At 46.6% G+C, this 12322-nt stretch overlaps 1 protein-coding gene and 7 non-coding genes across 10 annotated transcripts in view; 1 reads left to right on the forward strand and 7 right to left on the reverse strand.

Annotated features, from left to right (window-relative positions):
* Positions 1-4550: 4550 nt before the first annotated feature.
* On the reverse strand, positions 4551-4622 carry TRNAW-CCA (transfer RNA tryptophan (anticodon CCA)). Its single transcript has one exon. It is a non-coding gene; the product is annotated as a tRNA-Trp (tRNA).
* A 581-nt stretch (positions 4623-5203) lies between these two features.
* Positions 5204-5275, forward strand: TRNAG-UCC (transfer RNA glycine (anticodon UCC)). Its single transcript has one exon. It is a non-coding gene; the product is annotated as a tRNA-Gly (tRNA).
* Positions 5276-5685: 410 nt separating this feature from the next.
* On the reverse strand, positions 5686-5757 carry TRNAD-GUC (transfer RNA aspartic acid (anticodon GUC)). Its single transcript has one exon. It is a non-coding gene; the product is annotated as a tRNA-Asp (tRNA).
* A 602-nt stretch (positions 5758-6359) lies between these two features.
* TRNAP-CGG (transfer RNA proline (anticodon CGG)) lies at positions 6360-6431 on the reverse strand. Its single transcript has one exon. It is a non-coding gene; the product is annotated as a tRNA-Pro (tRNA).
* A 2950-nt stretch (positions 6432-9381) lies between these two features.
* On the reverse strand, positions 9382-9455 carry TRNAT-AGU (transfer RNA threonine (anticodon AGU)). The gene has a single exon. It is a non-coding gene; the product is annotated as a tRNA-Thr (tRNA).
* A 286-nt stretch (positions 9456-9741) lies between these two features.
* Positions 9742-9823, reverse strand: TRNAS-AGA (transfer RNA serine (anticodon AGA)). Its single transcript has one exon. It is a non-coding gene; the product is annotated as a tRNA-Ser (tRNA).
* A 795-nt stretch (positions 9824-10618) lies between these two features.
* On the reverse strand, positions 10619-10692 carry TRNAI-AAU (transfer RNA isoleucine (anticodon AAU)). The gene has a single exon. It is a non-coding gene; the product is annotated as a tRNA-Ile (tRNA).
* Positions 10693-11375: 683 nt separating this feature from the next.
* The window catches only part of CTC1 (CST telomere replication complex component 1), an 18961-nt gene continuing 18014 nt past the window's right edge, over positions 11376-12322 (reverse strand). For all 3 annotated transcript variants that reach the window (XM_061143434.1, XM_061143435.1, XM_061143433.1), the window contains exons 21-23: positions 12244-12322; positions 12024-12150; positions 11376-11869 (exon numbers count right to left, since the gene is read on the reverse strand). The exon at positions 12244-12322 is cut by the window's right edge and continues 87 nt beyond it. In XM_061143434.1, coding sequence (XP_060999417.1) covers positions 11730-11869; positions 12024-12150; positions 12244-12322 — 346 coding nt within the window. In that variant the 3' untranslated portion in view covers positions 11376-11729. The remainder of the gene's footprint in view (positions 11870-12023; positions 12151-12243) is intronic.

The following is a 12322-nucleotide window of genomic DNA, read 5'->3' on the forward strand; positions in this document are numbered from 1 at the left end:
CAGTCTCCCTCACAGACTGGTTTTGCCTGTCTTGACCTATGCAAACAGGACCATACAGAATATATTCTCTGGTGTCTGACTTTTCTCATTCAACATTTTTGAAATTTACCCATTCTGTTGATGTACTGATTTTTATTTATTTTTTGGTTGCACTTGGTCTTTGTTGCTGCGCACCGCTTTCTCTAATTGGGGTGAGCCAGGGTACTCTTCTTGGCTGTGTGTGGGTTTCTCATTATGGTTGCTTCTCTTGTTATGGAGAACAGGCTCTAGGCCTGTGCTTCAGTAGTTGTACCACTGCGGCCTCTAGTGCCCACGCTCAGTAGTTGTGGTGTAGGGGCTTAGTTGTTCCGTGGTATGTGAAATCTTCCTGGAATAGGGATTGAACCCCTGTCCCCTGCATTGATAGAGGGGGATCCTTATCCACTGTACTACCAGGGAAGACTCCTGACTTTTAAATATGCATGAACATGATAAAATCAACACAGACACAGGCTAATTAAAAGTAAATCTCTCAGTTCCTTCCCTAGAGGTCTAGTGGTTCCAATTTGGCTCTTTCACTGCCCTTGTCCTAGGTTCAAACCCTGGTCAGGGACGGCATGAAGTCCTGCAAGCCACGCTGTGTGGCAAAAAAAAAAAAAAAAAAAGTGCAGCAATAAAAAATATTGCATGATACCGCTTATATGTGGAATCTAAAAAAAGTGATACAAATGGATTTATTTACAAAACAGAAAGAGTCACAGATGTAGAAAACAAATTTATGGTTGGGAAGGGGAGAGGGATAAACCGGGAAATTGGGATTGACATATGTATGCTACTATATATAAAATAGATAATTAATAAAGATATGTTGTATAGCACAAGGAACTCTATTCAATGCTCTGTATTGACACTTATATATGGAAAAAGAATCTAAAAAAAGTGAGTGAAAGTCGCTCAGTTGTGTCTGACTCTTTGCGACCCCATGGACTATACAGTCCATGGAATTCTCCAGGCCAGAATCTTGGAGTGGGAAGACTTTCCCTTTGCCAGGGGATCTTCCCAACCCAGGGATTGAACCCATGTCTCCCTCATTTCTGGAGGATTCTTTACCAGCTGAGCCACAAGGGAAGCAAAATAATAATAATAATAATAAAGAGTGAATATATGTATATGCATAACTGACTCACTTTGCTGTACCGCAGAGACTAACACAATATTGTAAATCAACTATACTCCAATAAAAAGGCTGTTTTGATGTAGAAGGAAAGAGAATGAGAAAATTACCATTTTGTATCTCCTTAAAGGTGCCCTGGTTTATGCAGACACTAAGGCAGGTGCAGGACTCCCGACTGCCAGCCTCACCCTTTTTCAGTATTAGGTGGCCAGAGTTCCTGAGCTCTCCCGGTGCTAAATCATCAGCAGTTCTCAATAGAGCACATTTGGGTACTGCAACAAAGGCTGGTGGATTGTCAGCCTCTATCTTGGTACACGTGACACACCCTCTGACAGAAGGCAGTCCTCGGATCAAGGAGAAGAGAGGAGAGCGAGGCGCAGATTGCAGGCTGAGTGGGTGTCTGTTTTGTGTGCTGTGGAAAAGGCCTACATTCCTCTTCTGCAGCCCAAGCCTGTTACAGTAACAAAGGAAAGCGATGTCAAAGAAGAAATTCCCCACTGGGAAAGACGAAGCCAATGGAGTGGATAGCCGAAATTTCTTTGTTTTTTCCCCCAGTATACCAGAAGCAGCAAAAATACAGGTAGCGCTGGACTTATAATGACCACAGTGAAGTCTGGAGTATATTTGTTCAGTTGCTCAGTCGTGTCCGACTCTTTGCAACCCCATGAACTGCAGCATGCCAGGCCTCCCTGTCCATCATCAACTCTCAGAGTCCACCCAAACCCATGTCCATCGGGTCGGTGATGCCATCCAACCATCTCATCCTCTGTCGTCCCCTTCTCCTCCTGCCCTCAATCTTTCCCAGCAGCAGGGTCTTTCAAATGAGTCAGCTCTTCACATCAGGTGGCCAAAGTAGTTTGGCCGGGAGTTTCAGCTTCAGCATCAGTCCTTCCAGTGAACACCCAGGACTGATCTCCTTTAGGATGGACTGGTTGGATCTCCTTGCAGTCCAAGGGACTCTCAAGAGTCTTCTCCAACACCATCTCCAACACCACGGTTCAAAAGCATCACTTCTTCGGTGCTCAGCTTTCTTTATAGTCCAACTCTCACATCCATACATGACCACTGGGAAAACCATAGGCTTGACTGTGCCTTTGTCGGCAAAGTAAAGTCTCTGCTTTTTTTTTTTTTTTTTAAGTCTCTGCTTTTTAACATGCTGTCTGGGTTGATCATATCTTTCCTTCCAAGGAGTAAGCGTCTTTTAATTTCATTGCTGCAATCACCATCTGCAGTAATTTTGGAGCCCAGAAAAATAAAGTCAGCCACTGTTTCCACTGTTTCCCCATATATTTGTCATGAAGTGATGGGACCGGAAAACTAAGAACATGGCATCCAGTCCCATCACTTTCGCATGACATACTCTGCATATAAGTTCAATAAGCAGGGTGACAATATACAGCCCTGATGTACTCCTTTTCCTATTTGGAACCAGTCTGTTGTTCCATGTCCAGTTCTAACTGTTGCTTCCTGACCTGCATACAGGTTTCTTAAGAGGCAGGTCAGGTGGTCTGGTATTCCCATCTCTTTCAGAATTTTCCACAGTTTATTGTGATCCACACAGTCAAAGGCTTTGGCATAATCAATAAAGCAGAAATAGATGTTTTTCTGGAACTCTCCTGCTTTTTCGATGATCCAGAGGATGTTGGCAATTTGATCTCTGGTTCCTCTGCCTTTTCTAAAACCAGCTTGAACATCTGGAAATTCACGGTTCACTTATTGCTGAAGCCTGGCTTGGAGAGTTTTGAGCATTACTTTACTAGCATGTGAGATGAGTGCCATTGTGCAGTAGTTTGAGCATTCTTTGGCATTGCCTTTCTTTGGGATTGGAATGAAAACTGACCTTTTCCAGTCCTTTGGCCACTGCTGAGTTTTCCAGATTTGCTGGCATATTGAGTGCAGCACTTTCACAGCATCATCTTTCAGGATTTGAAATAGCTCAACTGGAATTCCATCACCTCCACTAGCTTTGTTCGTAGTGATGCTTCCTAAGGCCCACCTGACTTTACATTCCAGGATGTCTGGCTCTAGGTGAGTGATCACATCATCATGATTATCTGTGAAGATCTTTTTCGTACAGTTATTCTGTGTATTCTTGCCACCTCTTCTTAATATCTTCTGGTTCTGTTAGGTCCTTACCATTTCTGTCCTTTATTGAGCCCATCTTTGCATGAAATGTTCCCTTGTTATCTCTAATTTTCTTGAAGAGATCTCTAGTCTTTCCCATTCTATTGTTTTCCTCTATTTCTTTGCATTGATCCCTGAGGAAGGCTTTCTTCTCCTCTCCTTGCTATTCTTTGGAACTCTGCATTCAAATGCATATATCTTTTCTTTTCTCCTTTTCTTTTCGCTTCTCTTCTTTTCACAGCTATTTGTAAGGCCTCCTCGGAGAGCCATTTTGCTTTTTTGCATTTTTTTTTTCTTGGGGATGGTCTTGATTCCTACAAATTAAATACAAAATAGTTTTTTTTCAATACCCCTATGTTCTACTTCATGGAGAGAACATCAGAGATGACTAAAACCATTAAAAATAATGAACCAAATACAAGAACATGATAATTGAAGCATACTTGATGTTTTAAAAAGAGAGAAAAAGAAAAGAAAAAAGAAAAATCGCTTTTAGTTGAAACATTAACAACCTGTTGGACAGCAGTGCAGTTAGCTGTTCAGTTAAGGAACTCTTTGAACTCTGGAACTGGTGTTTCAGAAATTCATGTTGTAGACCAAATTCAGCAGAGGCAAAAAAAAAAAAAAAAGAATGTACATGGTAACATTTTAGATAATGAGAAAAAACAAAACCGCAGATAACAAGATAGCCAGAATGTCTAACTTCAGAATTGTTTAATGACTTACAGCATTGTCCTTGAATTCAGATGATCTTTAAAATAATAATTATAAAGACAATAGAATTCTATTCCTACAACAATGATAAGTGAAAATAATGGAGTACAAAATTATGAACACCACTGTCAAGTGGAACTTAAACTGCCAAAAATTAAATCACTCCTTTAAGAGGGCTATGAACAATCATTATTACTTTAAAATTATTCGTTATTGCTACTTTTTTTCCGATAAAAAACATTTATTGCTCCAAAATATATTTTCTGAACAAGAATTGGTGAACAATTGATAAACAGTTTCTGTGTTAAGATATCTAAAATATCTATGAGATTAAAGGTATTTCTATTTTAATTGGTTGATTTGAAGGAAACGGTAAGATGAAAATAAAAGTTTCAAAATTTGTATTTTAGGAGAAAACTCAGACGCTTTAGGGGGAAAAAATTACAGAAACACTCAGGTTTCCATATTTTTCCATATAATAACACGATGCTCTTTTTTTTTTTCCTTACCCGAAAAATAAATCTCAGTTGAAAAGCTTAACACACCGAAAATAACGCTTTGACCCCGACGTGATTTGAACACGCAACCTTCTGATCTGGAGTCAGACGCGCTACCGTTGCGCCACGAGGCCTTCCCGAGGCCGCGTTTTGACGGATCTCCAGAACAGATGCGTCGTCATCATTAATGGGAGGGGTTTTACTCTTAGGCCCCACCCCGGTCTTGGTCATCGTGGTTCTTCGAGCGGCCAGTGGGCTGGACCGGCGCTCACTACGGGATTAACCATCCTCCCGACAAGTCGTGTTTAGTGGCACTTGGTTTAAAGCTCAATTCTTTAACTTCGGTGCACTTTGAGGTTACTCAACAGAGAAACGATTTCATGTGTTTGAGATTTATTTCTGGAGTTTCCGCGGCTAATGAAGTGTCGGTGCACAACTGCCGCGCCTCCTTCACTTGGCCTCTCTTGACTTTGGTTTCTATCTGGGTATAATCACACAGTCTCTAGCGTGGTGAGTGCAGCGCATTGGCGGTGCCCGGAGCCAAGCGCTGCTCACACGTGGGTGCTTCGTACACCACACCCATTATTTCTGTGTTCTCGTCGCTTTTGTCCTTCCCACGCCTAGGTCCTAATTCAGTCTCAGTCTTGGATCACTGAAACCAGGACCCTGTAGGTCTAACTATTAAGGAATTCCGGGAATCCTAATAAGGTATACAGCGTTGGTGGTATAGTGATGAGCATAGCTGCCTTCCAAGCAGTTGACCCGGGTTCGATTCCCGGCCAACGCAAGCTGTTTTCCTTTTTCTTTCTTTTTTTTTTTTAAAGATCCTTCATGAATTACACTGGTGCAGTTATCTTCTGTCTCCCTTCTTGTGTTTTTTAAATTATCGTCAACTAAACGGATCTAATAAGCTTACTGAACAGTGAGGATAAGAGCTCATAAACGTATTGAATGGAGAGAACAATTAATTTAGCCGCACACTTAAAATGCAAGTTACTTGAAATAAAACATTAACTTGAAATTTAGAATGTGAGTTTGAGTCAGGACAAATCATTTCTCTTCTTCTGCTTTTCTTTTTCTTCCAGTCTTCTTTTTATCTCCATCCCATGACTCCGGACAGGTACTTCAGAAATAAACAGTAAGGTTGTAACAGCGGTAAAAAAACAAAAGAGAAAGAACAAAACACGTTGTTTACTCCTCCCCGTCGGGGAACCGAACCCCGGTCTCCCGCGTGACAGGCGGGGATACTCACCACTATACTAACGAGGAATGAGCTGAAGTGAACTTGCTTCAAATCCTTGATCTATATCTTTTGGAGCTCAGCATACCAAGGGTGACGTTCCTGGGTGGGGATGTTGTCCTTCCATCCACTAAGATATGCTGACCCAATACTATGCACGTTCTAGACGATAACTAAGTGAGAGTCCCCAGAAGGGCGAAAACGTGCAGGTGTTACCGAGACACAGAACTCCAAGGCTGCAGAGACCTGAATTCTGCTAGTCCTTGGTCTCTCCCAGACATAACTGAATAGGTCCCAAGCCGTTTCACTACCTGTCATCCACTACTACAAGCTGACTGACATCAGTTAAAACGCAACCAGGCTCTGGCGGTCGAGGGGTGGCACCAAGCAGGATGTCGGGGAGCAGAAAGCGAGTGCTTGCCCTAGTTCGGAAGTGCCTTCCCTCTTCCTGGCTCTGAGCACTGTGCACTGTGAGCCCCTTCCTGACCCCCGAGTGTCCACTCAGAACAAAAGACCTGCCTGCACACTTTGAAGCGCTCAGTTCACTCGTATCTCTTTCCAACCCAGCCTCAATGCCATTCCAAGTGAGAATCACATTGGGGCGTTCTGGCTTCTGCAAAAGCCAAAGGCCGGGCTCGTCCGGGATTTGAACCCGGGACCTCTCGCACCCGAAGCGAGAATCATACCCCTAGACCAACGAGCCGACGCGCAAAGTCGACCGTGGACGACTTTACAGGTCGTCCCAGGCTTTCTGAGGTCCCAGGGCTGTGATTCTCGGTGCCCTGATCTTAGTGCGCACCCGGGGACCACCAGCCCCGACGCAGAACACAGTGGAGCAGGGGTCTGGGATTCTCTCTCTGCTCTTGACCGCGAGCTTCGACTCCTCCCAGGAAATAACGTCGGGGAAGTGGGAGGGAGTGCTCTCGGCCTCGCCCACGAGCAGCCTTCCAGGACTGCCTCGAGCACCAGAGTAACCTGCTTCCTAGGATCACTGTCCAGGTGCCACTCCGTAACCCGGGGTCTCGACTCTTCCTGCTTCTACCGGTCGTCCTTGGACTCAGCCCTCTGCGCAGAGTTTTGAAGACTAGCGGTAGAATTGCCTTTCTGGGGGCAATTAATGAGTCCTGAATCTCTCTGAGAACACCAGTCCCTCTTTCGGTCCCTGCGTCTGGAGCGACCGACACTGCGAGAGCCCACAATCTCCCCAGACCGCAGGGTAGTGTCCAGGCGAGGGAATAATTCCTGGGGCCAAGAAGACCCAACAAAGGGGAAGTCATTGAGATGAACGACTGGCGAGGTCGGGTTGGGGGAATCGGCTTTCCAAACTGCGAACTTCTAAGGTTTTAATACACTTCGCCTGCTCTCACTTGGGGGCCGCCAAGAGTCCATCCAGGCAGGACCTGGTGGTGTCAATTCCTTGCCAGCTCAGTTTCTGCTCCTGAGTGTCTTCCCAGAAGGGTTCTGATCTGCCCCTGAACTCGACCCCCTCGTAGCGTCTCTGGGCTGAACCATCTTGCTTCACAGGCCGGTCTTATGGTTTGTGGGACCAGCCCCTTCTTAAAGTCCTACTCACAGATACTTCGGTGGAGGGCGGGGGCGGGGGGGAGGGCGGGGGGGGGGGGGGAAACTTGAGTGAAGAGTTCAGCTCTTTGCTTTTTCCTTCTCAGGCATCCCTGGCCGGACAGTGGGGTAGGGCAGCAGAGAACACCCCATCCTTTCCTGTCAGCCTCCCAGGCCTTCCAGATGGGTGAGGAGTACTGCAAGGCATCACCCTCCCTCTAGCCTTTTCCATTTTCTGTCTCCCCAGTCCTGGGCACCAGCCTTCCCCAAGTCTCTAGTCATCTCTTTCTTATCGACTGTCAGGCACTTAACTGGCACAGAGGCCAAAGCCTAAAGCCCTTATAGAACACGATGAAGGCCTCCTTTTCTAGAAAAATCCATACAGTATCTATGAACCTCACTTTTAGAATCCAAGAACTAAGGTGTCAACAACTGATGTCATTTCAACTTTGGTGCAAATATTTTACATTTTAACAGGAGTCAAAACTTTACAGAGAAACACTGAGTTCTAAGCTATAACATTGGGCCCTTACCTCATGGATGGTTTGAAAGAGAAAGGGTGGAAAAGAGTAAAAAGATATTCTTGGTGAATTTGAGAAGTTATGAATTTGAGAAGACAACATCCTGACCTTCTTCTCCCTTTTCCTTGGGCTCCACTTCCCATCAGTTACTAAGTCCTAGTGTGTTTTTTATACTAAACATGTCTCGAATTCATCCCCTCCTCTCCATCTCTCCTATAGCTGCATTGGTACAAGTCTTTGACACTTCTATAACTGAACCCTGTCCTCCTGGAGGTCCCCTGCCCCCCATAGTATCAGATCCCTTGTGTTATTCTTCTATGTAGCAGCTACCTAGCATATCACATCATTTAATTTTCTTTTATTTTTTTTCATCATTTAATTTTAAAAACATTCTTGTTGTGTTTATTTTTCTCTGCTGTATTCCCAGGACATTGAACAAAGGTGTTACAGAACAAAGGTGTTTAATAGAACACAGGCAAATTTCCACATGGTCTTTTTAAAAGAGTCTAAGACTCACCTCCTTCAGAAAGCCTCCCCTGATTAATCTTCACAATCAGGCCCAATGAGGTGGCACTTCTTTTCTCCACCTTATCCCAGTGCCCAGTCCCTGCCCTTGGGGCACTGTGCTGTGACTTCGTCCTCCTTCCTATGAGAAAAGAGGTCTGTCTTATTCATCTGGTTTTGCACAGCGTGCAGCTGGCACAAATCTAGTCCTGGTGGTGTTGCTTCACTTACTTGACCTGTCATCTCTATATAGCAAGTCCTTCAAGCCAAATTTGTGCTCAGACAGCTGGCAGTGCTTCCCAGGCCAAGGATGGCGTCTAGACCTTTCTGCTTAACTTCCAAGAAGGTTCGGGCCCAGTCAACTGTGCACGGATCCTACTTCTTGCCTCCTTCTCCACAGCATTTACTTCTGCTCTCCAAGCTTGGCTTCATTGCTCCAGAAATGGCTGCTCTGCCACCCCAGGCTCCCTGGAGACCCCACCAGATATGCTCTCTTCTACTTCCATTCTGTCCACAGGGTCCCAGCCCTTTCACGTCCTCTTGTGGGAACCAGAGGGCTCCATACTAGCTGTTATCTCCTGCTAATTCCTAACCCACTGCCAGCTTATGAAGATCATTATATTTGAAGGGCCTGACACAGGACGTGCGCATAGAAGATGGACCTCTCAATTTTTTTAATTAACTATATATATAATATATACACACATATAATTCTGAGGCCTCAAAGCCAAAGAACTTTAATGAAGAACCAAGCAAAACAAACCGACTCAGGTTCTAGGGATATCCCGGGGTAGAAAAAGATGTCAAGGCTGTGGGAAGGCTGCCAGGGCTGGTTCACCAGTACCAGGGCGGTGTGGCGTCCCCTGGGCAAAGGAAGGTGCAGGCCTGCATTGGGTTCCCGCCCTGGTCACTGCGGAAGGTTTTGGAGCAATCTAACGGAGCGAGGGGCTTCTCTCAAAGGGGGATAAGGGCGCTCAGAGGGCAGAAATGGTAACCTTGGGTCTTCCGATCTAAAATCAGTTGATTAATTCATTAGGATAAGAAAACAAACTCTTCCTTACTTCCGAAAGGCACCGCTGGGATTCGAACCCAGGATCTCCTGTTTACTAGACAGGCGCTTTAACCAACTAAGCCACGGCGCCAAAGACATGTAGAGATTCTCTGAAGGCGTATACACAAGTTTACCACCGGGATCCTGGTCACAATTTACTTCTCTAAACTTAATTTTGATAAATCATTGTTTGACATCAAACATCTATCCAAGAGCTGCCCCCGATATTGAAAGAAGCAAATTAAAGACCTCAACCTTAGCAAGAAGGACGCGGTTGGAGGGTGTCTGTGGCCCCTACCGGATCAATCAATCCCCATAGAGGCCTAGGACAAAAGGCAGGTAATTGTAGAACGCGTCCGAGAAGAAAAAAGTCAGTGCGTAGTCGGCAGGATTCGAACCTGCGCGGGGAGACCCCAATGGATTTCTAGTCCATCGCCTTAACCACTCGGCCACGACTACACATACGTTGTAACACTTCTCACTCTCAGCCTTTCTTAGTCCCCAAGTTCTGCACACACTTTATCCCTTTTGTAATTTTATGCTTTCCCGGGCTAGGAGACTGCTCAGCGAGAACACCAAAAAACAGAATTGTGGTTGACTTCACACTGGTGGCCCCGCCCCATCTTCCCGGGATGCTCTTCCATTCTCTCGCCCGTCTGGAACAGCTTTCTCTCAGGTAAAAGCAGACGCGGAAGCTACCCTGAGCTCGGCGGAGCGCCCTTCCAAGCCCTGACCTGAGCGGGCAGTTTTGTTTTGAAAAGGAGTGGGTTCGGTGTCGTTCGTGATTTGGGAAGGTAACTAGTTCCAGGTACAAACTCCCGGATAACAGCAGGTATGCTGCTGCTGCTGCTGCTAAGTCACGTCAGTCGTGTCCGACTCTGTGTGACCCCATAGACGGCAGCCCACCAGGCTCCCCCGTCCCTGGGATTCTCCAGGCAAGAATACTGGAGTAGGTTGCCATTTCCTTCTCCAGTGCATGAAAGTGAAAAAAAAGTGAAGTCGCTCAGTCGTGTCCGACTCTCAGCGACCCCATGGACTGCAGCTTATTGGGCTCCTCTGTCCTTGGGATTTTGCAGGCAAGAGTACTGGAGTGGGGTGCCATTGCCTTCTCCAACAGCAGGTATAGGAAAGAGTAAATGGAGTCCACCGAATCCGCGGACCTCAAACTCCGGGAGATTGTCAGCAATAGGGAAGCCTGGCGTGTTGCAGTTCATAGGGTCACAGTCGGACACGAGTGAGCAAAAGTAACTCTCCTGGCCCGTACGGGGATCGAACCCGCGACCTTGGCGTTATTAGCACCACGCTCTAACCAACTGAGCTAACCGGCCAGCTGCTAGAGTGTTATTCTTTGAATCATCACATGTATCACTGAAGTATGGCAAACCCATTTTTAAACACTCAAAACCTTTGCTATGTAGCAGGCTCCAGAGACCTCCCAAACACGAACTAAAACAGATTCCTAATGCGCATGAGGGACCAGTGCTCTGCAAAGCGCTTGGAGGCGTGGCTAGGCTGTACCTCTGTATGTAGCAAGCAGCTTCCAGGGAAGAAATGGCTGAACATCAAATGCATGAGCATCTCCAAATAACTACTCCTGCAACCCCTAATTCTGCAGGTTCTTCCTGCCGGCCTCTAGGTGTTAATCAAGAATCTGCCTTAGGTATGGCCCAAATGCAACCCACAATGCTGACCCCCTGTTGGAGTTCCCACATCATGGGGTTCCTCACATGCCCCGCCCAACACGCGGTGCTTCCCTCTCTCCATAACCACCTTGTACTCAGCAACAACTCTAGGCCTGACTACTACTTCGTGCCCAGCTTTGCTAACGGAGGCCATCAGGGAAATGTTGTTTAACCTGCACCCTTCTCCCTAATTGACTCCGTGCACAGCCTGACTTCACTGGACCAGAAGTTCTTCTCCAAACCAGTTTTGGCACTGATGGCAAACAAGGCCAAAATGATGGTAAACGATGGGTGGGTTGCCAGGTCATGAGACCTGAGACCCACCTGAGTGAAAGTGAGAAACATCCCAAGAGCTTTATTGTAGAGCAAGGGGCCTGTCAGGAGCAAACACATGAGGGGCAAGTCCCCGCCACAAAGACAGAACCCAGGTGCTCAGGGCCACCTGTGAGTACAGGTGCCTCCACACCTACTAGAGAGAAAACGCAACAGCACTATGATTTCCCTGTTTCCACAATTTCCGCAAGGCAGGTTGGCATTAGAATATGGAGCAATAACAGCAGGGTAGCATCTGGGGTAGCATCCAGGCATCTGGGGTCCTGGTTCAGTTTCAGAGAAGGTAAGGGCCATGACCAGGGAAAGGAGTTGAAGCCCAGCCTCAAGATCTCCAGCCACTGCAGTGTCGGTTAGCAGGAGGAAACTAAGGCCCCCAGGGCACTGGGGTGCTCAGGCTCCTGGATAGAGAGGCATGACAGTCGGATCTTGGGGTTCATACGAGTCAGGAAAGGGGACTCCCCACACTGGAATTGCTGTAGCCGAGGAGCTTCTGAGATGGGAAGAAAGAAAAACACAGATCCTGTGCATGTGGTTTTCAGTCCTCACCCTCCATTCTCCTCCCATCTCCAGAAATTCCATATAAATCCCCCCTCCCTCTTCCTCTTGGGACCCATCAATCTACAGCCCTGCCCTTTGACCCTCACCTAGTGGGATGATCTTGGAGGGTTTTCTCTCCAGCTCAAAAGAAAACACAATAGGGCGCAGGACAGAGAAACTGGTACAGAGGGTCCAGAGGAAGAGGGTCAAGGGCTCATCCACCTCAGCTGAGGACTAGAAAGGGAGATGTTTCATCAGGATTCAAGCTTCTAACCAAGCTCCCAGGAAAAGGTCTATCTGAGCCCCTACCTCCCAGCCACATCTCACCTCAAGTTGGGCTCCGGGCCCTGTAAATTGCAAGGCCACTTTCCCCGGCCCTCGGACAGACTCGAGGAGGGAGGTCCAC

This window comes from Dama dama, chromosome 5 (genome assembly GCF_033118175.1).
Source record: "Dama dama isolate Ldn47 chromosome 5, ASM3311817v1, whole genome shotgun sequence".
Classification (NCBI taxonomy): Eukaryota; Metazoa; Chordata; class Mammalia; order Artiodactyla; family Cervidae; genus Dama; species Dama dama.